The 22,978-nt window shown below is 38.6% G+C and overlaps 1 protein-coding gene and 1 long non-coding RNA gene across 4 annotated transcripts in view; one reads left to right on the top strand and one right to left on the bottom strand.

The window, feature by feature from the left end:
* Positions 1-13,592, bottom strand: part of LOC146655368 (uncharacterized) — a 19,011-nt gene extending 5,419 nt beyond the window's left edge. The window contains exons 1-19 of the mRNA XM_085428586.1: positions 13,077-13,592; positions 12,199-12,307; positions 11,747-11,909; positions 9,799-9,991; positions 8,937-9,033; positions 8,787-8,848; positions 8,407-8,521; positions 8,110-8,171; positions 7,339-7,435; positions 7,189-7,250; positions 6,809-6,923; positions 6,513-6,574; positions 5,557-5,653; positions 5,407-5,468; positions 5,027-5,141; positions 4,731-4,792; positions 4,062-4,164; positions 2,264-2,328; positions 1-1,171 (exon numbers count right to left, since the gene is read on the bottom strand). The exon at positions 1-1,171 is cut by the window's left edge and continues 816 nt beyond it. Coding sequence (XP_085284712.1) covers positions 1-1,171; positions 2,264-2,328; positions 4,062-4,164; positions 4,731-4,792; positions 5,027-5,141; positions 5,407-5,468; positions 5,557-5,653; positions 6,513-6,574; positions 6,809-6,923; positions 7,189-7,250; positions 7,339-7,435; positions 8,110-8,171; positions 8,407-8,521; positions 8,787-8,848; positions 8,937-9,033; positions 9,799-9,991; positions 11,747-11,909; positions 12,199-12,301 — 2,806 coding nt within the window. The 5' untranslated portion in view covers positions 12,302-12,307; positions 13,077-13,592. The remainder of the gene's footprint in view (positions 1,172-2,263; positions 2,329-4,061; positions 4,165-4,730; positions 4,793-5,026; positions 5,142-5,406; positions 5,469-5,556; positions 5,654-6,512; positions 6,575-6,808; positions 6,924-7,188; positions 7,251-7,338; positions 7,436-8,109; positions 8,172-8,406; positions 8,522-8,786; positions 8,849-8,936; positions 9,034-9,798; positions 9,992-11,746; positions 11,910-12,198; positions 12,308-13,076) is intronic.
* Positions 1-22,978, top strand: part of LOC146655367 (uncharacterized) — a 97,312-nt gene that overhangs the window by 53,290 nt on the left and 21,044 nt on the right. For all 3 annotated transcript variants that reach the window (XR_014914274.1, XR_014914275.1, XR_014914273.1), the window contains one exon: positions 22,663-22,707. This is a non-coding gene — a long non-coding RNA (uncharacterized LOC146655367). The remainder of the gene's footprint in view (positions 1-22,662; positions 22,708-22,978) is intronic.

The following is a 22,978-nucleotide window of genomic DNA, read 5'->3' as shown; positions in this document are numbered from 1 at the left end:
ACCTCCTGATTGAATCGATCGCCTCTTGATCCTCTTCCATGAGAGCACGACACATGATAATATCACTTATTTTTCTGAGAGAATGTCCAAGCTTCAGGGCCAAACTTGGGGCTTTGAATGTGCTGGTTTCAGTATCAAAACCTGAAACTCTCTTGACAGCATTAGTAAGAATAAAGAAGTTGGCTGGTTTTATTGCCTCTTCCATATTATGGATTCTTGTTGTGTGACGTAAAGTCACAAGTAATCTCCCAAGTTCCCTTACTTTCTGTCTTATATACTCATGCTTTGATCTGTCACTTCCATGCTTATTAAAAAGAGACTGAGCCAACTGCATAATATAATGATCATTCCTTATTGCACTAGACACATCATCCTTGTGCATCTTGCCCAGTACTGAGTAGAGTTCACTTGAAATTGGCTGAGACATTGTGGATTGAGTAGATGCTATACCAAAGACTCTATCTTTCAGCTTCTCTTCAGCATTATTCTCTGGTCTTAAAGCACATCTTTTCATATGCCGAGAAACTTCTTTTCTGGATATCATACCCTTACAGTATAAGCAGTACTCGTATGTCTCAGCGCTGCTGCTGCTCTTTTTTGAGATCCTTTTCACTTTAAGACAACCTGATCCTGTGGTTTTAACAGCAGAGTTGTGCTTGAAGTTACCAAGGTTTCGTAACCTTTCAAGATGAACTTTTCTGTCCTTTGATGATTTGGGTAACTGAAGCACCTGGGCGACTTCAGCATTTTCATTTACATGCGTCTCCAGATGACGTGCAAATTTTGTTTGAGGTTTTCCACACACAAAACAAAAATTGACTGTGCTTTTGATTAATTTTGTTGACTTGGTTGGGGATTCATTTTGGCTAATATCCACAGTACTCTTTTCGCTACATGCATCTTTTGTTTTCTGCTGGCATGACTCTGAGCTGTCTGGTTCTTGGTCGGGATGAAGATCATCAGTAGTTTCAAGATCATTCAAAATGTGCTCAAAGTTGTTCTTAACATCCATGGTCTGTTCTTTTTCAGCAAAAGTAACGCATAAATCAGGCATGCTAGCAGCATGGGAGTTTTTTGATGGTCCAGGTAACTCAATAGACAACTCTGTTCCTGAGCTTTCTGAATCTGATGCAGAATTTGGGATGTATTCTTCATCAGATGAGACATCACCCTGTTCGTAGATACAGCATAGATTAAATAACAGAAATAAACATGGGAAGGATAAATGCTAAATTGTTCACGTCACAGAGCTCGGGACGTAAACCAAAGTCTCTAGATGTCTTAAAAGTACTAAGAAATACCTCCTGATTTAAAGAAGAAAATGTGCAGCAGATATGTATTTTGTGCAAGTATTTTGATTCTGCTTGATCAATTTGCAATCTGTGATCGATTCAGTACTTTTTTGATATTTGTCCCATTTCTAATATCCAATTTATATTTTTTGAACAATGACATTAACAAAAAAAACAAACACAAAACAAAAAAAACTAAGACACCAGCCCTAACCTGGTCCCGGAGCCCCTCCCACAATGACCCCCACAGATCAAAATTTGTAAAACCTTTGAGACTAGATTGTATGAAACTGTTTGTTTTTTTGTTTTTTTTTTTTTACAAAGGATTATAATAAAATCTAAGTAATATTTTTACAATGTGTTTATTTATTTCTGGCCTCTCTCACATAACTTCTACACTCTATCCAGTCCAAAATCTCTCTGCTTTCAATTCTCTATCTGAGACAACACTTACAAAACTGATTATCCTTATAATTTTGTGATGAAAGAAAAAGGAAGAGCAAGCAACATGTGGCAATCTTCACGAACTGCATCTACGTCAATATTAACTATATTATAATGAAGCCTGCGTAAATTCAACCTGGGAGAAACACCTGCACATCATCTCCATCATCATCATCATCATCATCTCAACTCCCTTCAGCTGCTCACTCCGGCGCAGCCAATCCGGAGCTCCCTCGCACCTATGCCTCCATTCAGCATCCGGGCATTTAAGCTCTTTCACCCATAGCTCGGCCTCTCAGCGTTTTCGCATCCCTCCACCACCCCTGCACCCCCATGCTTGCCCCCTGCCTCCATACCACCACCAGTGTCCAGACCCCAGCGGAAGACCTCCTACTTCAATCAGCAATGCTTTTATCAACAGTTTTCCCGCCGGGGTCTGACCGCCAAATATTTAATGTTCAATAAAGCATGTCTAATTCTTTCTCCGTATCTGAGTCTTTCCAGGTTGAATTTCACTGTACACTTACGTCGGACATATCCCAGTCTTCTGAAGATGTCTGGAGGCAGATCTTATGCCACACACAACGGCATTCTACAAATACAAAGAAACCACAGCATTAGACAACAACCGATGATTCATTAAGTTATAATTTAAAAAGTAGCGATCCCACACATCACAAATTATATTCACGAAGACCACTAAATATAAACAAGCATAAAGTGAATTTAAAACCAACGCATAATTCAGAATAAAAAGCAGATTTTTTTTTTAAGTTTAAGACACATTTTAAACTTATGAATATGATATACTGAATCATCCTAATAATAAATTTTTTCATCAGATTTGAGATATAAAACATTGTTATTTTAAAAACAGACTAATTGACAGACAGACAGACAGACATACATACATACATACATACGATCTAATGAGAAACAGAAAAGCTAAAATGTTTATCCTACATTAATTAATAAGGATTGAGATGAAAAGGACTTCTACTAAAAAGTCATTGAAAATGTGTAGAGACACCATCAAGCATTTGTATTGCAAATTGCCTGATTGATCTATTGGAATAGGTCTGGATTAATCAGACCCAGTACCTTATTGGGCTTCCTATATTGACATTGTAAGAAGTTTGCAAGTTTGATGCAATGTTTACTCAAAGGGTTTATTATCATCAAACATCATCTTCCAAGTTTGTGTGTATATGTGTAATTACAGAATGACAAACAGACTTGAGGGCAGTTTACTTCATACATGTTGATACTCTCTTAAATATAATTAAACATTTGTGCATTTTGCTTTATCTTTATATAACAGATCAAATCAGGAACTGTGGTTTTTGCATTGTAACATCACAAATAAGCTAAATCAGCATTGTCAGTACGCATGCACGACGCGGCCGGGTCAGAGTACACCACTACCCACGATGTAAAGGCTGAATTATACTTCTCCGTCAGATATAGGCTTGGTTCTTTTAATACATCCATGGATATAGGCCTACGGGGAAGTGCTGTGCCAGGGTTGCCAGACGTCAGTGGCCAAACCCCGCACGAGCGTCTCCGGGCACCACAGAGGCTGATGGCTCCGAATATGAGGCTTTGAAAGTGAAAGTTTATTTGCAGCTGTTGATTCATTGTACCAACCTTCCCTCAGCTCTAAGGGATCTGGAATTGTCATCTGACAACTGTCAGTCTCGATCTCGAGCAGAGACTTATATCCAAGGTAGCATAGCCTCCCACTCCTGCTGTTTTGTTAAAACTATAGGGGCTTTTTGTAGTGAAAACGCCCAAGCGAGGGCCACGAATTCTTTCTTTCTCTTCCCAGCAGCACTGTATCCCCGTTTCGTACCAAATTCTTTTAAAACATTGACTTTAGGACGCTCAAAATATTCAATATCGCTATCACACGCGGCAGTGTTTACTGTTTACGATGCACGCTGGGTAGTCGTGACCCTTGACCCGGACCGGCATGCCTTGCGCGCGGTGAGATGCTTATTTAGCTTATATGAGCTTGATGTTGAAAGAGTGAAACAAAGATTTAAAGTTGTAAAGTTCAACAGTCTAATCAACAAAGAGTAAGAGGGCAATATACATTATTACAGTATGTTCTCTGTTCTCTGCCACACTAAGCAGACAAACTCAAATGCATGATATGTGATAGTATCTGCCATTACACTGTGTATCATTGCAATGGTTTGAATTGATAAAACTTTGAAGTGATTTTTTTTATTCTTTACATATGAAAATGTAGACCTGACTCATGGTAACTTATGGTATAGTGAAAAAATGCATTAATTAACACAAGATAAATAATACACTTACGCTTGCATCTTAGACCGTGCCATCTGATAGCTGTCAAAGGTGAATGGCATATCCCGCATTTGTCAAGTTTCACCGATTCAAATACCAGCCTATGAATTGTACACTGGAAAAAATTAAAAACATGAAATGAAACATAAAACATTGTTACCCAAATATTTTATGACGAATTAAAAATAATGTTTGACCATTTTACATATTTTCTACCAATCCTTCAGGAGAGATTGAAAGGGAGATAGGAGTTACTTTTTAGATAAAATAGTGAAGCATATCTATTCAATTCCTGAGATTTGTGAGTTAGAGAGAGGGGAATCTATTTAGATGAAGCAAAAGTAAAATACTAAGAAGCTAAAGTGACTGTGAGTAAAAGGTGCATGTATATGTCTGACACAGAAAAACCCAAGGTTTACAAGGACACTGGCCATCAGCCTCATAATGACATCCGAGCTCAAACTGATGCTTTCACTGTTTCACCTCCAGTGTGTGGCCACTCAGTAAAACACACTTGTTAAGGGGACACTGTGGTTAGAAAAGACCTCCTGTTCTAAATAGAGGACATTTCCACCACCGCTGCCAGATGTTTGCTAAAATACTCAAAATGGAGTTTCATGTAAACACCATAACACTTCTAACCATTGGTCAATTTTAAAACAAAGGTCAATTTCAACTCACCTCACAAGCAGAGTCGTTAGGCACAGCTCTGGATGATTGTGGCACCTCTTTCGATTTGCTCTCTGTACAAGGGAACATAAGGAGATTCAGTGCTTGACTTTCGTTAAGTCAAAAAAAACACATCTACGCATAACGCAATCAATTCACATCCCTGACTGTTACAATTCTACTCAAAATATCCATCAAGACACTATAGAATCATCAGAAATGTCCCAATACTGGCACATTTTTCATGCAGCAAACCTTCAGGCATGTCATGCATTGCCAGAAGTTAACAACATTTACTCAAAACTGACCACTGGTAAGTTCTTCTGAGAACGCTTGGGGTGACAACTCCTGATACTGGACACCAACTTCACCAATTAACTCTTTCAGAGAAGAAGTGCCACGCTGACCTCCAACAGAATGCACCTAAAAAGATGCAAAGATGAACAAGCATCAATGGTACAGTGTCCATCTGATCAAGAGGGACACTCTCAGTCAAACCTTAAAACACCCAAATGATGTTGAGAGGGAAATGCAATGTTAAATGATGACTACCTGTACTTACAATGATTTAAAGACTGCACATGCAGTATAATTGTAATCAATTGATAAACATGATCTTTACAAACCACACTATTTACCAAACTACACATTGATACAATCTTTAGTAAACAGATGAATCCATGCTAACCTCATGTTCAGAGTTGTCTGCTGTAGGTCTAGATGACTGACACTCTGCTCTTAATTCTCTGTCTGTAGAAGAGAACACAAGACATGGAGACATAGTGCTTTGCAAGACCCCAGGGTTTAACAGGTAGTGCTTACTCAAGCAGGGACTCACCTGTGAATGAGTCTGTAGAGATCACATGGTGCTCCACGTCATGGGCAATAGGCTCTGCAACACACTGTTGACCAGAAGGGATGCTTGCGATCTTTAGCTGGGTATGAAAAGTAGAACAAATATTGTAAACATCTGGCAGCTACAGTGGAAATGTATTTAATCCACTACAAGTGGTCTTTTCTAACCAGTGTCCCCTCAACCCGTGTGTTTTTCTGAGTATGCCAAACAGGCAATAGGCTCTGCAACACACTGTTGACCAGAAGGGATGCTTGCGATCTTTAGCTGGGTATGAAAAGTAGAACAAATATTGTAAACATCTGGCAGCTACAGTGGAAATGTATTTAATCCACTACAAGTGGTCTTTTCTAACCAGTGTCCCCTCAACCCGTGTGTTTTTCTGAGTATGCCAAACACTGGAGATGAAACAATGAAAGACTCAGTTTGAGCTCAGATGTCAGGACAGTGTTCTCACATACCTTGAGTTTGTCTGTGTCAGACACACACACATAGTTAAGCATTTTCTGTTTCACCTTCAGTTAAATACAGTTCTAACTCTCACCCTAACTGCAAGGAAACAGAGTGATTAACCCTTACCTAGTTAAGTGAAGCCAAAGTAAGACAATACTAAGAAGCTAAAGTGACTGTGAGTAAAAGGTGCATGTATATGTCTGACACAGAAAAACCCAAGGTTTACAAGGACACTGGCCATCAGCCTCATAATGACATCCGAGCTCAAACTGATGCTTTCACTGTTTCACCTCCAGTGTGTGGCCACTCAGTAAAACACACTTGTTAAGGGGACACTGTGGTTAGAAAAGACCTCCTGTTCTAAATAGAGGACATTTCCACCACCGCTGCCAGATGTTTGCTAAAATACTCAAAATGGAGTTTCGTGTAAACACCATAACACTTCTAACCATTGGTCAATTTTAAAACAAAGGTCAATTTCAACTCACCTCACAAGCAGAGTCGTTAGGCACAGCTCTGGATGATTGTGGCACCTCTTTCGATTTGCTCTCTGTACAAGGGAACACAAGGAGATTCAGTGCTTGACTTTCGTTAAGTCAAAAAAAACACATCTACGCATAACGCAATCAATTCACATCCCTGACTGTTACAATTCTACTCAAAATATCCATCAAGACACTATAGAATCATCAGAAATGTCCCAATACTGGCACATTTTTCATGCAGCAAACCTTCAGGCATGTCATGCATTGCCAGAAGTTAACAACATTTACTCAAAACTGACCACTGGTAAGTTCTTCTGAGAACGCTTGGGGTGACAACTCCTGATACTGGACACCAACTTCACCAATTAACTCTTTCAGAGAAGAAGTGCCACGCTGACCTCCAACAGAATGCACCTAAAAAGATGCAAAGATGAACAAGCATCAATGGTACAGTGTCCATCTGATCAAGAGGGACACTCTCAGTCAAACCTTAAAACACCCAAATGATGTTGAGAGGGAAATGCAATGTTAAATGATGACTACCTGTACTTACAATGATTTAAAGACTGCACATGCAGTATAATTGTAATCAATTGATAAACATGATCTTTACAAACCACACTATTTACCAAACTACACATTGATACAATCTTTAGTAAACAGATGAATCCATGCTAACCTCATGTTCAGAGTTGTCTGCTGTAGGTCTAGATGACTGACACTCTGCTCTTAATTCTCTGTCTGTAGAAGAGAACACAAGACATGGAGGCATAGTGCTTTGCAAGACCCCAGGGTTTAACAGGTAGTGCTTACTCAAGCAGGGACTCACCTGTGAATGAGTCTGTAGAGATCACATGGTGCTCCACGTCATGGGCAATAGGCTCTGCAACACACTGTTGACCAGAAGGGATGCTTGCGATCTTTAGCTGGGTATGAAAAGTAGAACAAATATTGTAAACATCTGGCAGCTACAGTGGAAATGTATTTAATCCACTACAAGTGGTCTTTTCTAACCAGTGTCCCCTCAACCCGTGTGTTTTTCTGAGTATGCCAAACACTGGAGATGAAACAATGAAAGACTCAGTTTGAGCTCAGATGTCAGGACAGTGTTCTCACATACCTTGAGTTTGTCTGTGTCAGACACACACACATAGTTAAGCATTTTCTGTTTCACCTTCAGTTAAATACAGTTCTAACTCTCACCCTAACTGCAAGGAAACAGAGTGATTAACCCTTACCTAGTTAAGTGAAGCCAAAGTAAGACAATACTAAGAAGCTAAAGTGACTGTGAGTAAAAGGTGCATGTATATGTCTGACACAGAAAAACCCAAGGTTTACAAGGACACTGGCCATCAGCCTCATAATGACATCCGAGCTCAAACTGATGCTTTCACTGTTTCACCTCCAGTGTGTGGCCACTCAGTAAAACACACTTGTTAAGGGGACACTGTGGTTAGAAAAGACCTCCTGTTCTAAATAGAGGACATTTCCACCACCGCTGCCAGATGTTTGCTAAAATACTCAAAATGGAGTTTCATGTAAACACCATAACACTTCTAACCATTGGTCAATTTTAAAACAAAGGTCAATTTCAACTCACCTCACAAGCAGAGTCGTTAGGCACAGCTCTGGATGATTGTGGCACCTCTTTCGATTTGCTCTCTGTACAAGGGAACACAAGGAGATTCAGTGCTTGACTTTCGTTAAGTCAAAAAAAAACACATCTACGCATAACGCAATCAATTCACATCCCTGACTGTTACAATTCTACTCAAAATATCCATCAAGACACTATAGAATCATCAGAAATGTCCCAATACTGGCACATTTTTCATGCAGCAAACCTTCAGGCATGTCATGCATTGCCAGAAGTTAACAACATTTACTCAAAACTGACCACTGGTAAGTTCTTCTGAGAACGCTTGGGGTGACAACTCCTGATACTGGACACCAACTTCACCAATTAACTCTTTCAGAGAAGAAGTGCCACGCTGACCTCCAACAGAATGCACCTAAAAAGATGCAAAGATGAACAAGCATCAATGGTACAGTGTCCATCTGATCAAGAGGGACACTCTCAGTCAAACCTTAAAACACCCAAATGATGTTGAGAGGGAAATGCAATGTTAAATGATGACTACCTGTACTTACAATGATTTAAAGACTGCACATGCAGTATAATTGTAATCAATTGATAAACATGATCTTTACAAACCACACTATTTACCAAACTACACATTGATACAATCTTTAGTAAACAGATGAATCCATGCTAACCTCATGTTCAGAGTTGTCTGCTGTAGGTCTAGATGACTGACACTCTGCTCTTAATTCTCTGTCTGTAGAAGAGAACACAAGACATGGAGGCATAGTGCTTTGCAAGACCCCAGGGTTTAACAGGTAGTGCTTACTCAAGCAGGGACTCACCTGTGAATGAGTCTGTAGAGATCACATGGTGCTCCACGTCATGGGCAATAGGCTCTGCAACACACTGTTGACCAGAAGGGATGCTTGCGATCTTTAGCTGGGTATGAAAAGTAGAACAAATATTGTAAACATCTGGCAGCTACAGTGGAAATGTATTTAATCCACTACAAGTGGTCTTTTCTAACCAGTGTCCCCTCAACCCGTGTGTTTTTCTGAGTATGCCAAACACTGGAGATGAAACAATGAAAGACTCAGTTTGAGCTCAGATGTCAGGACAGTGTTCTCACATACCTTGAGTTTGTCTGTGTCAGACACACACACATAGTTAAGCATTTTCTGTTTCACCTTCAGTTAAATACAGTTCTAACTTTCACCCTAACTGCAAGGAAACAGAGTGATTAACCCTTACCTAGTTAAGTGAAGCCAAAGTAAGACAATACTAAGAAGCTAAAGTGACTGTGAGTAAAAGGTGCATGTATATGTCTGACACAGAAAAACCCAAGGTTTACAAGGACACTGGCCATCAGCCTCATAATGACATCTGAGCTCAAACTGATGCTTTCACTGTTTCACCTCCAGTGTGTGGCCACTCAGTAAAACACACTTGTGGAGGGGACACAAAACAGATAAGCTTGCAATCATCACTTGGGAAAGTCATACAAATTCAAGATTTAGTTAAACCAGATTGAATACCACCAAGAGGACATTTAAATATTGTGACTAGGGCTGAAACAACTAATCGATTAATCGACAACTAATCGATTATTGAAATAATCGTTAGTTGCAGCCCTAATTGTGACATCTAGATATGTAGGTTTTAAACAACAATTCATAGGGGGAAATTTTTTTTTAAATGACCCACCTTTTTCCGCCAGGGCCATTCTTTCCCACCATAGTCATAAGTAATTTCACTTCCTGCCGCAATTTCCTTCAGTGCAAAAAGGCAGAGATGTGGCTTCCCTTCTGCTTCAATCAACTTCATTCTGCAATTTGGTGTCCTGTGTTCATCGTTTACTAGTCGCCCAAATGACCCATCTTCAAGTGCTCCATCAATACTGCAAATTTGGAAACATACATTAAACAAACATTTATAGTGACACGCCTATGAACTATACTATAATTTTTAAGCACCAACACAAACACAACATCCAATACAAGTTTAGTTGTTAAATGCATAGTTGATAAGTTAAAGAGGGTCCATCAGTCAAGGACGCGTTGCTTTCTGACTGAGATAAGTGTTTGCGCTTCTACTTGTGCTTAGAGCTTAAACGTGGTTTTGTTGTACTGTCGCGCTGACCTAGTAGGTGTAGGTGTGGCTGTGGCTGTTACTCTTCTCTTCCTCCTCTTGCCCACTACCTGCTCTGTGCTGCTGCTTGCGCGTGGCCGCTGATTAGACCTTGTGCAATCTACAGCTAAGCGCAGCCTGGTGCGCACTGCTCCGCCAGGTGAGTTGAATTAGAGCAATCAAGGGCGGGCGTGCCTAGTAGACCTTAAAATGCATGCAGCAGTCGTTTGACCTGAGCGTGACATGCTGAGAGGACAGCAAACCAAGCACAATCCACTTTGAGGAAGACTTTGAGTTAGACGGGCTATCGGTAAGCTTGGACTCATATTTGCTGCTTATGTTTGGGAACTATGGAAGCTCAATTGTGGAAATGTATTTATGCTTTGGGAAATAGTTACTGCATTTAAGTTTAAAAAATTATATTGATATTAAAATAAATGTTTAAGTTTGAATAAACTGTTTATGTAGATAGTGTTTCCCACACTTATGTTAATTAATACTAAAAGCAATTACCCCAAATCCTTGGTTAAATCTTAAAACTAGTGTAAATATGTTTGGTTTAATTTAAGGAAAATAATTCTTTGTAAAAGAAAATCCTTGGTTAAAGTCTTTATTAAAATATTTGTAAACTCTAAAATGTATACTTTAAAAATGTAATTGTTACAGAAAGTGTAAAAAATGCAAGGTAGACCAGTTTATTTCATCTTCGTTGTTTGAAATTACTCACCTCTGATTCAAAAACTAATGAATGTGAAACTAAAACTAGGATAAATGATAGTTTAGACAAAAGAGGCTTTACTGAAGTGTATATTTTTGTTATTTCATTTGTCTTCTGTATAATGCATTTAATTTATCTGAATGATTAATGAAATGTTCTTTATTTTTTGTGTTGAAAGGTTTTTCACCTATCCATCAAGCCATCCATCTACCTACCTCACAGACAGAGAACACTTGACATGTACTATTTTGGCATTGTACATATTATACAGTAGTTTTGGACACAGTATAACAGTGCACGAGTCTCCGTGTCCACATGTGCCAAATGCGCACAGACACAGGGCCGCTCATTCAGCCCTGGCCATTTGAATTTTCTCTTATTATTTTCTCTATCTCTAGATTATATTTTAAATCTTCACAGCAGCGTGAGCACACTGTCTTAGCTGTAAAATGTAGGCTTATATTATTACCCCTCTAACCCCGTACATTACGCCCGTGAGTGTGTATTAGAGAAGGCACACACAGGCTGAATACGGGGACTAACGGGCCCTCAGCATATGTGGGAGTCCCGTCAGTCCCCAGTACTGCGAGTTCCCGGGGACCACAGGGTCACCGGGAAATGACGGAGCCTCAGTAAGAATGAGATCCTGCTATTCCACGGGTCCGTCACTCCCCCTTCTATAGATTCTGGGGACTGACGGGGCCGGGTACTAGAGGTAAGGACTCGTTAAAGAGCAATATGAGATGTTTGCTTCAGAAATCCTGACCTTGCAATAGAAATGTAAACATTCAGTCATTTTGAATTTACCACAAAGTCTTCTGCTTCCATATGAATTCAAACATGAAGACTGAACATGCGCTGGGGTACAGGTTACGTCTGTGTTCAGCTTCAGTTGCATCAATAAGCTCCCCTCTATACTCGACCACGAAGTCTCCTTGTTTGAAATTGGCTAAAGTGAAGATGCCACGACCTGAAGACACAACCATATTAGAGACACAGGCGTGGCAGCACTGCAAATAATCAATTCATTAAATATGTATATCTGTAAATTGCAAGTATGCAATGTTGTGCTTTTTTCAATTCTACATATATAATAAAGAAAACATGTCCAAGTGCAGAAAACATAAATAGCCAGGCTCGCTAATAACTAAATTATTATTAAAATACCTTAGATTTTAATTTATATTGATGTTTGTACAGGTCACCACTGGTGATGTGTAACCCCTCAGTCTAGCCTGCAGTGTGTCAAAGTCACTCACCTTTAACTGAATTAATAAATTTGATTTCTAACATTGAATTCTTGTCTCTTCTTGCAAGGATGTGATTAATGGCATCCTGAAGGGGAGTGGTTCTCCGTGACATGATTTGCTAAGGAAATCAAGATAAAAATGTAAACAACATCAAAACTTCAAGCCTTTATGCTTACAAGGGCATTAGTAAAGCTGAATGAGAAGCACCCCCCCCCCCCCCATGTTAGCGTATTATTAGTTTAAGGTTATTTTAGTTTGGTGATGAGTGCTGGAGGGATTCTGATTAACAGATAAATGGATGGGGGCGAGGCTGTATTTGTGCAGATTAACTTGACTGTGTTCCACCTGTGTTGATTAAGTCAAGTTTCTGACATGCTCCACCCAATTTTTCTTATTTCACTAATAGCATGGATACTGAAACTGTTTCAATTGAGTTCTATGCTTTCATTACATTCACATAACAGACACAGACAAGGCTGATGTCTGAGTTGTTTTAACAGAAAGCATGCACTTGCAGATATTAAAGATACTTAAATGTCCTAATTTAACTAAAGCCTAACTCTGACTTAGCCTAAACCTGTCTGTCAAACTAAGCTTTAGATCTCTCAGGAATCATGTGCTTCATCAACACAACTATAAGAGCAAAACGAATGTTTTTTTTACAATATTTTATAAACATGTGTGCAGAGTGACACCAATACTGTCTCAATTTAATTTCATAAATCTACAAGAGTTTATTTGTATTTGCCTTCCAATGTTTCCTTGGTATTTGGGCAAAGATCATCTAATAGCAGTAGCAGCCATTTTACATTAAACAAGTGATCTTGTCGTGAAAAAGGCCTTCTTTCAAACTCAGTGAAACATCACACACTTGTGTAATTTCTTACCTTGAAACAAGTGATGAGATTAGGCCAGGGTAAAAATAACCCTGGGACAGTCCGGGAATCCCCGCCCCGCGTGTTGCTGTGACCTCCGTGAACCGTTCCGCGTGCTCCGGCCCGCTCCGCCGTCCTCACCTCGTTGTGGTCCGGTCCCCGCGGTGCGCTCTCCGCCGTATGCTTTCCACCGTACCTCGTCGTTCCCTCACCTGCCGCCTCACCACGGCTGTGCCTACTCTGAAGCACTGTGTCTGTCAGAACGCCCGTCTTTTAAAAGTTTTATAATTACCTTCTTACCTTTTCTCCAAAGCGTGTCAAAACTCTGCCAAAATTGATGGATGAATAAGAAGCGCCCAATCAGTCAGTCTAAATCATTGATGTAAATATCAATGGTCTAAATGGGTAATGTTAAAATGCGCATGCGCAGCTTCCAATTTCGCGCCATGTGTATAATGTCCCGCGCTCGTGTATAATTTCCCGCGCTTGTGTGTGCGGCATGCAGGGACAACTCCAACCGACAGGGGGCAGTGGCGGACACACAAATATACAACATATGTCAAGTTTTTGGTTTACAAAGACTTTTGAGAAAAACACTTTTTGGGTATTAAAACATGCCCAGAAACCATTTTAAAAGGTCAATTTTATGAGGACAGCAAAATGTCCTCCTGTAACAGAGGGTCCTCATAGCTCTTTGATTTGTCTTGAAAATTGTCCTCCTAAAACGAAAAACAAACACACACACACACACACACACACACACACACACACACACACACACACACACACTGTTCTGTGATGTACAGTCTGATAAACAGACAAGAGGAGAAAAAAAAGTTGATGTAAGGGCACACTATAAGTCAAATAGTCAGTTTACCTCCCACCTGCCCAGATAAAATCAGCTTGTTGTTGTTAAAAGATGCAGCAACATGTTTAAAGTGTAAATACTGAAGGGATGTTTGAGGGGGGAAACCTGCTGTGCACAGATTTAATGTTTCTGCAGTAGCAGTTTCGTAGATGATGTAGCATTTTGCATTTTTATACATAAATTTGCTTAAAGTCCTAATGTGGTGTACAGAGAGGCAGGTAGACTACCATAAAGGAGACACATGCAAGTTATATATGTTTAAAAAAGCCCCCACACACTCAAACAAAACAATAATACATAAACCCACATAAAGTGTCACTGGTTTGATTCTTGCAAAGGCTTTAAACTACATTGCCTGGGCTCCGTACTAGCTTTGATCTAAACACTTTATTATTTATTACTATAATTATCAGGATGCTGGCTTGTTGTTTTTAGTTGTTTTTTTTAAGCATGGTTCCATTTCTATCCCTGTGTGGAAGAGTAGTTAAATATGAAGCAAAGGTGGGAAAATTATTATAATTTATCTTGTACAATGTACTGATCAAAATTCTTGGCAAGCCATCAAATAGATTGAGAGAAAATCTGTACTTGATCTTTTTACATTAAATGTAGATTGCTTCCACTTTCTGGCTTGTCAGATTTGTTGCTGACCATGTTTTGTAACTTCTATAATAGAAAACATCTGGTTGTTTGGTTTTTGTCCTTAAAAATACAAATATAGCTTAGTTAAAAGTAGACAGAGGGTTCTGGAGATGGGAGAGACCTGAGTGTAGTTAATCAGTTCCTGATTGTTTGTGAGCGCTGAGTCAGAGAATTTCTTGAGATGAAGTTCTGCACTTTGAGCAAAGAGTTCTTGGCAATGATGTTGTGGGAGATTTAATAGAGTTGGGTATATTAGGCTCTCGCACCTTATGAAATTTGTTATAACTCTAAATAAACGAAGGAGAATTAAACAGACCGGCCTCATTGTTTCAGAACATTTAAACTTTGCATTTAGGAAGAGAGTGGGAGTCAGTGGTGCACAAGACTTTAGGCTTCATTGCACTTGGAAACAGCAGGTAGTTTTGTTTTCTCTTGGATTTTTTTAAATTTTTTGCATTTTAATGAAATACAAGTGAATTTTAGGTTTCACTAAGGATTGTATCGCTTGTCATATGTCAAAACTAAGTTTGTACTCGTAAGAAAGAACATAACGTTTTGTTATAAAACACATTTTAACCATTTGTTTGATTGACCAACCATCCTAAACCGCTGATTAGTCAATTTTCATATTCTTAAGACAAAGCAAAGAAGCACATTTACACAGCATCTAATGTTAGATGCTCGGATAATTCTTTTTTCCCCCGTCACTGTCATATGATTGATTAAATGTGATAGGAAGTTAGATTTCTCAAATTCTTGCTAGGATGGAGTATGCCTCAGCTGATAGTGGCAGACGTGACCTATGTTTGACGTCAGCCTTACGTGCCAGTCAGACAGGTGGGTTTGGTTACTCCAGACGGCTACTGGTTTATCTACTCCGGCAGTCTGCAGACAGGCAGTTGTTGGTTTATCTACTCAAAAGACCAAAGCTTAAAGTGCAGATTGTTTTGCATCACTAAAACTACCAGAAAGATGTTTAATTGCTCTACTGAAAGACACGAGACATTGTTTTGTTTCCTGCAGTGGTCAGAGTTCATTACTGAACAATAATTTGTGAGTCTTTCTGATTACATATGAGTCCTTACATGCTAACTAAACACTTCAGTTAGACTGAGTTTAAACTGAGGTTAAACTGAGTTTTAATGCATGAATCTACACAAAGCTGATTTAAAACCAATGAATAGATATGAAGTCTTAAAAAATCCAGTCAACTATGCATGTGATCCATTTAATGGACGTGTGTCTTTTACATCATTTCTCTAAAGATGTCCGTTTCAGCTTTCTCTCATGAACTGGCAACAGCGTAGAACAAAACAGGATATTACTTATTGTGCCGATCACATGGTCAGCAGACATTTGAATGGAGTTTTGCTATGCTTGTTATGTCCCATTGTTGCTTGTTGCTGGGGAGCACTTCCCAGTAGAATGACCAGTGACGTGTTAAACTGCTCGTTCAGAGTTCAGCAAGCAGGTGCTTAAACGTACAGGTTGTCATGCATTTCTTGTGTGGCCCGTTCAAAGGTTGCTGCATCACACTGAAAGTTCAGCATCCTTGAAAACCCCAGTATGCTATGTAAAATTCTTTATTCATATTTGCACACATGATAGTGGTTTAATAAACTTGCGTCGACTTCCCCTGATTCACTTCCCCTCAATGTGGGATACTTAAGTGACCTTCCATAACTCAAACAGATATCTGTGTTAGTCATCAGCATGATAGTAAGAGACTGAATGTTAAGGGAGACACAGTCCATTGTAATCACTCATCATTTTGTCGGCACAGTCAAAATTAATAAAAAAACCCCCAGAAAAGAAGTCTTCAGCTTCGTGGGTTTCTTTCTTGTGAATTATTTTAAGTAGTCAATCATCATGCTCAGTGGAGCAGAGGACCCTAAACACAGCATATGGGCTCTTAAAGTGCAAGGGAAGGGCGTTTAATTCTGAATCTTCTGCTGCCAGCAGACCACCTGGTTGCTAGTTACTCGATTATAGAGTGTAGTGGGGAATTATTAGTCAGCACAGCTGCAGCACAAAGCAAATAAATGCAATGTGTTTCCCTTGATTCGTACATTTATTCTTACATTATGCACTCACTATATACTGTGTCTGAAATTAATCTGGCTTATTTTATAAATCCATTTAACTGCTTTATGTGGTGTTGTTCATGCTAGCTCTAGCGTGGCTCATGGGAACCGTTCAAAAGAACAGAGACATTATTAATGTTATTAACAACTGTGCTAAAGTAAAACATGAATAATTATCTAAATATGTCCCGCTGCTGCTATGTTTTCCCTGCAGGAGAGGTTACAGATGTTGGCAAATGCTTTAATATAAAATATGCAATTGTGCCTGCAATTATATTATTGTTTTATAAACCATTTTACACTTGAATACTATTGGAGAATGCTAATGGAGACTTACAGGAGGCCTGAGGTGTTGCTAAAATCGGGGGGGGTCACAAGTTTTGTTGTCACTTCTGTGTGGAACAGTTCAGCGAATAATTTTAGGTACGTCACATTTTGACAGTCATTCATACATTTATTCAGTCATTGGTAGTTGCCCAGGTCAACCTCAGACCATCTGTGTTTAAACATACAGAGCACACACGCTCATAGTGGTAGTTTTTGAGCCGGGGGAGAGTTTTACTCATTCACTTTCTCCACATAGTTTTTCCGAGCTTGACTTTCTCTACGTCGTATTTTACGCCAGCTGCAGGCAGGCAGGTTGTGTTATTAGTCACAGTGAGTAAAATTCAAACCGCTTGATTTAATCCCTTAATACCAGGCTTCACTGCGAGCGAATTTAAAGAATGAATTGATATCGTTCAAAACGAACAGGGTAACAAACGCAGTTTATTAATATAGAAATAATGTAGCCTATATGTTCATGCAGCAGGATGTTTGTTCTTGAAACAGTTAGTGTGGAGGTGTGTGAGGCCTAGTCATAGGGTTTTTCTCCTCACCACTTCACAGTACTTTCAGCAGATGGCGGTGTGTCGTTTTGACATCTCATTTCAAAATGGAGATGGCTGTTTTGAGGCCATAGCTCTCCCAGGCTCTGTTCTGTGTGCAACCTCCCACATCCCTGCTCTGTCAACTGAGAGATAGGTATACACGCACCACAATGTAACCCACGTGTCTTTCTGTGTTACTTTTTTCTTGTTTTTTTTCCCTCTTTCATACCGTTTTATTTTCTTTCACTTTTCTCATGTTTCTGGTTTAAAGAAACATGATGTGTGCAAACACTCTTTGCACACCAAAGGGTGAAAAGTAGATTTTTCTCTTTTCCTCCGCCTGCAGTGAAACTGAATCAAAAAGAGAACTACTTTGATCGGTGAGGCATTAAAGGTGACATGATTCAGACTGAACCCACGTTTTAGAAACTAATGCTTCATAGTGAAATGTAAAGTATGACTAGTAAATGTGTTGCAGAATTTATGACAAACCTTTTTTTTTCTTTAATAGATAGATCAAAAGCTTCCCACATTTCTTTTGAATATAATTTTACCTGTTTCAAATTGTTAAGTCACCAGTCTTTTTTACTTTCGTTTTTGTTTCTCTTTTTTTTCTGTGTATCATGGCAGGCTAAAATATCAGTGACACTCGAATGTAGGGAAGTAAAGTTCCTAGAGGCAAAAATGCATTTTTGCTAAATTTAATTTGTTTATTTAAAGGCAGAAATTATTAGATTGCTCTTATTTATGGAAGCTCTTTATTTTGGTCACAACTCCCTTTCTGCTTCTTTTTTGTATTTTTTTTCTCGTATACTTTTCCCCTCTTTCAAAACATCTGCGACAGAGAGAGAGAGGAAAAGCAGATTTCAGCGACTGTTGTCTCATCCTCGCAGCTTCCTTTTGAGTTTTTGAAACACACACCGCGCCTGATCGCTTCAAAGCTTAGCCTCAACGTCTTCTCTTTTGCTCTCTGACTAATTTTGATAGTAAATGATGCAGCGTAAAGCTGGTCTGTCTCTCCTTTATATTTTTAGGCGACGTAGTCATGCTGGATTATGTCATGTTTATCAGGTGTCTTTTGTGAAATAGGTCGGGGGGATGATCGTCTCCAGCAATAGCTATTTACATCGCACGAAGGCAAACTTGGTCTCTGTTGTCTGGGGAAAAATTGTCCACCTCAAATCTGATTTGACTGTGTGTTCACGGTTTTAGTCTGACGCTAGAAAATTGTAGTCGAAGGCTGGCTGCTCTTTTTGTCATAGGCCCCTGAATGCTACTCCGTGTCCCTGAGTGTGAAAAGCAAGTTAAATTGTCAATGTTGTTGTACAAGAGTATGCTAAGTAATTATATAAATCTGGACGTGAGCACAGCGTGTGGTTTATTTGCTTCATGTTTGTGTTTTTTAATAAATAAAACGACCAGTAATAGTGAAACTCTGAATCAGAATGAGATTACTTTGATCGATGATTCTTTAAAGGTGACATATAAACTCTTGAACTGTGGGTGGAGTGGTGTTAAATGTTGGCAAACGGTTCTTTTTTTTTGTTAGGTCCAAACTACATTTATGAAAGTGTGCCTCCACTGAGGGATGTTTCATCTGTCACTAGGAAACAAAGGGTTCATGTGCTGAAACAGTCAGTATTTTATCGAGTGTTTATGTAACTATTAAATTCCAGTTTTGACATTTAAATCATTGGTTATGAACAAATTGAACAATATAAATTATACAATATGAGCACTGCCACACTCGTATCTCTAAAATGATAGGTCATATTGAAAGCGAAGCAGATATTGAGACACTAACGTGACCTTTTATTTATGTCGAATATGTTTTTCGAGTATATCTATGTCAGTTTCAAAATGGTCAAAACTAACATGTGAGCCGTAACCTGTGACTGATTGTGAGTTAATTGGTGTCACACTTGTTTTCTTCTTATAAATAAATCCATAAGTCATTCTGAAACTATGATGCTTTGGAGTGATAATATTACCAGAGCATCAGGGGAAATTTGCCTTGTGAATGTTCGGTTCGCTGCCTGCCCACTCAGTTTCGACTGGAAACAAAAAAAAAATCTTTTAACCTTTTCAGCAACAACAAATGCATGCTTAAAAAAAGAAGAGAAAAAGAAAAAAAAGAGTGAAAATGAGGGAGGCTGAATATTGTCAGTTGTGTTTAGCTTCTTCTTTTTTTTTTTTTGGACTGTTGACAATCAGATCAGTAAAAATCCTGCTGGTGATGATCCAGCAGAATTATGACTCGTGCCAGAGTCAGTTTGACTCACTATTTTTCACCTTTCTCTTTGTGTTTTTCCCCATTTTTAAATATATTTTTTATTACACGTCTCATGTCACCCATGTCTGATTATTTCTTTCTGGTTTATGACTGAGACAAGTAGTTTCAAAATGAGACCGTTTTATGGCACGTTCTGTACATACAATTTTGATCATATTTAATTTTACTAGCGACCCAGTTGTTAACTGCAGTTTCATTGGAACAACAATTCAGAATTTCTTTGTCCCTCTAGAGTAGTTTAAGTTTGAATTGACTGCTCGTGCTGGTTATATTTGCCTGTGCTGATTACTCAAATGCAGAAAAAAACATTTTAATCGTTTTATGAAAATTTGTTTTATATTTATCATAAATATCCACCTTTTCCATATAACCCTTTTGTGCTTAAATTGTATCCTTCAGTATTGTGATGTAGTTTTTAAGATGAAAAAAAAATATTTGACAACTGTCAGGTTGTTGATTACTTCTGACAGCTGGTGAGTTAGTTGTTCCTTTTGCTGACTTTAATCTCTTATCTTAATTATAACCTTAATCATTTGCTGCAGAGTTTGCTGCAGGGAGTTTTCTTATAGTGCTCCCACACAGTGGTTAGTTTAAGATATTAAATGTCAGAGTCTGTATGAAAAGTTTCTCTGGTCTAAAATGAGACAATAAGTAAATATAAACATGTTTATGGTTTCAGACAAGCAGTGTTGCATGCTCAGTGTCCGTGGGTGGCATCACTTTGTTGCCATCAGTAACTGTTTGACTAATCAGTCGCTAATTTGTTCCGTGTATGTGTTGTGTGTGTGAGTGTGTGTGTCTGTTTGCACAGCTACCATATGTATTGATCTCTGTGCACACATGATCGGTAGACATACACCGATTAGTGCATATCTGAGGTCGTATACATTAGCAGTGAATATTTACGTGTATGTGCACAGTACACTCCTCCTTTGTTAATATATCTGCAGATCTGTGTTTATACTGTTTGTGCGTTTGTGGCTGGTTTTTTCTTTTTTGTTTGTTTTTTTTGTTTTTTTGTGGAGGGTGGGGGATGGGACTGGGGTCTCTGAATTAGTGTACACCAGCTCTCTGGTATTTATTATGACTTTTTAAATACAGTGTGTGTGTTTTGTTTTGTATACACAGTAATTTCTCTAATTCTTTTGTCTTTTTATGTCTCTTAGTATCTGTCCTTGCCAAGATTAATATACATTTGCATCTGTGTGTGAAGTAATTGTTGTAATTGAATGCACTTAAAGTCTGTGCTAATTATTTCTAACTACATATTGTATAAAACTACATATTTGCACCGTGACTGGGCAAATATGTAGTTTTATTTCTGACAGCATGTGTAGTTGTTTTTGTTTATGTCAACATAGTGTGTGCATAGCTGTGTGCATATATTTTTTTTCTATTTTCTGCATGTTTGTCTGTTTTCATTGCTCAGTGCACATATAATACTGAAGGGTGTGTGAGTGCATCCACACATTTTTGTTTTGTGCCATTGTAAAGCTACGTGCAGTATTTGTGCATATTTGTTGTACGACATACTTAGAAGCACATACATCTATATGTGTTTCTAAGTATGCATGTGCCTTCATATAAAGGCAGTTATCTATGTTAATATGCCACTGTGTGTTGCTCTAAGCATGTGCTTCAGATTTTTTCAGTGTTTATATTTTTAGCCTACACATATGGTGTACGCATATTATCATGTCTGTCTATATGTGCACTACATGTGCGTACATTACAACTTATGTAAAATTAGTACTCCTGCTATACCTAAGACATTGATGTGCTGTTGCAAGTGTGTGTGTGTGTGTGTGTGTGTGTGTGTGTGTGTGTGTGTGTGTGTGTGTGTGTACTTTTTACAAACTGTCATTATAAAAATGAAAATCATAACAGCAACAACAGCAGACAATAGTAGGCTTTCTGTGTATATGCATTTGTGAATGTGTATGTTGGCTGATTGTAGAGCAGCTGTGTTTGTGTTAATTTAACAGGTTTTGTAGCTTTCTCAATATGTTTGCATGTACAGTATAGTAAGCAAGTATACTAATAATAATTATACTGTGGTCTATGTGGACATACGACAGTTTCTTTTTGTTATGTTAGGTGCCCATGTTTTTGTCCGTGTGTGTTTATATGTGGCACTTGCTATCATCCATAAGTTTCTAGAGTACATGATTTTAGGAAAATATAATGATAACATGTGTTACTTCTGGCTTTTTGCAGATAAGGATTAATAATATTTTAATAGAAAAGCCTGCAGAAAGTAATGGAGACAACAAACACACTAAAATCAGTGGATTTGGACACAGTTCTTAACATTACAAACTGTGTCAGTACACCTGGCAACAAAATAATATTTTTATTAGACTTTCAATGCTGTTAAAGGATTATCAGTCTGTAACACGTGTCAAATGAAGATTCTTATATATCTATCGATATATCGATAGATATATAGATATAGTGTCAAAAATGCTGTGAACCACATTACTCCCTCTACAGTCAGATTTAAAGCTGCTGTATTGCACAGCCCTATCAACTGAAATGATCAAAGCCTGATGGGTGCGATCTTTCCCATTATACTCCAACTCATAGGCCTCTAGGGGGTCACTGAATGGTTTCAGCAATAGATTTGAATCATATGGTTTGGCCTTCATTTGAACAACTGGGTAAGATTTTCGGACTGAACAACATCATAAAAACATCAAATAAGGCAATAGGTTGGAAAAATGATGTTCAGCCCTCCAGTAGAGTTCCAAATAGTTGGTAAATCCATTGAAGCTCTTGTAGCAGGATCTGGTGGTTCAACATTACTTCCTGACTAATTTTAATTTGTCTCTTTGTCATGCAGGACTGTCCATGAGGTCTGGGGTCAGCTTACTTACACATCTTTTAGGTCAGTTGATCCTTTACTCTGTGTGAGTATTAATGCATGTGTGAGTATTAGCAGTTTCAATGTGTACAGTGGCCTGCGTGTGTGGGCTGCAGAGTGCACGTATATATTTGCATGCACGTGGACGTGTGAAAGGGTTTGTTCCCTCTTCTCGCTGCTCATCATTTGGCCCAGCTGACATTTAAACATTCAAATCAGAGACTGTTTATCGTTGTTTGAGGGCCATGAGAAGATTTCATGTTTTGTTTTAGATAATCACTAGAGTCGCTTTATG

The sequence above is a fragment of the Rhamphochromis longiceps genome, linkage group LG13, assembly GCF_057381845.1.
Source record: "Rhamphochromis longiceps isolate RC_006_pf linkage group LG13, R_longiceps_female_GT1.1, whole genome shotgun sequence".
NCBI classification, from domain to species: Eukaryota; Metazoa; Chordata; class Actinopteri; order Cichliformes; family Cichlidae; genus Rhamphochromis; species Rhamphochromis longiceps.
Note: the sequence above shows the minus strand (reverse complement) of the source record. Positions and strands in the feature narration are given on the sequence as shown.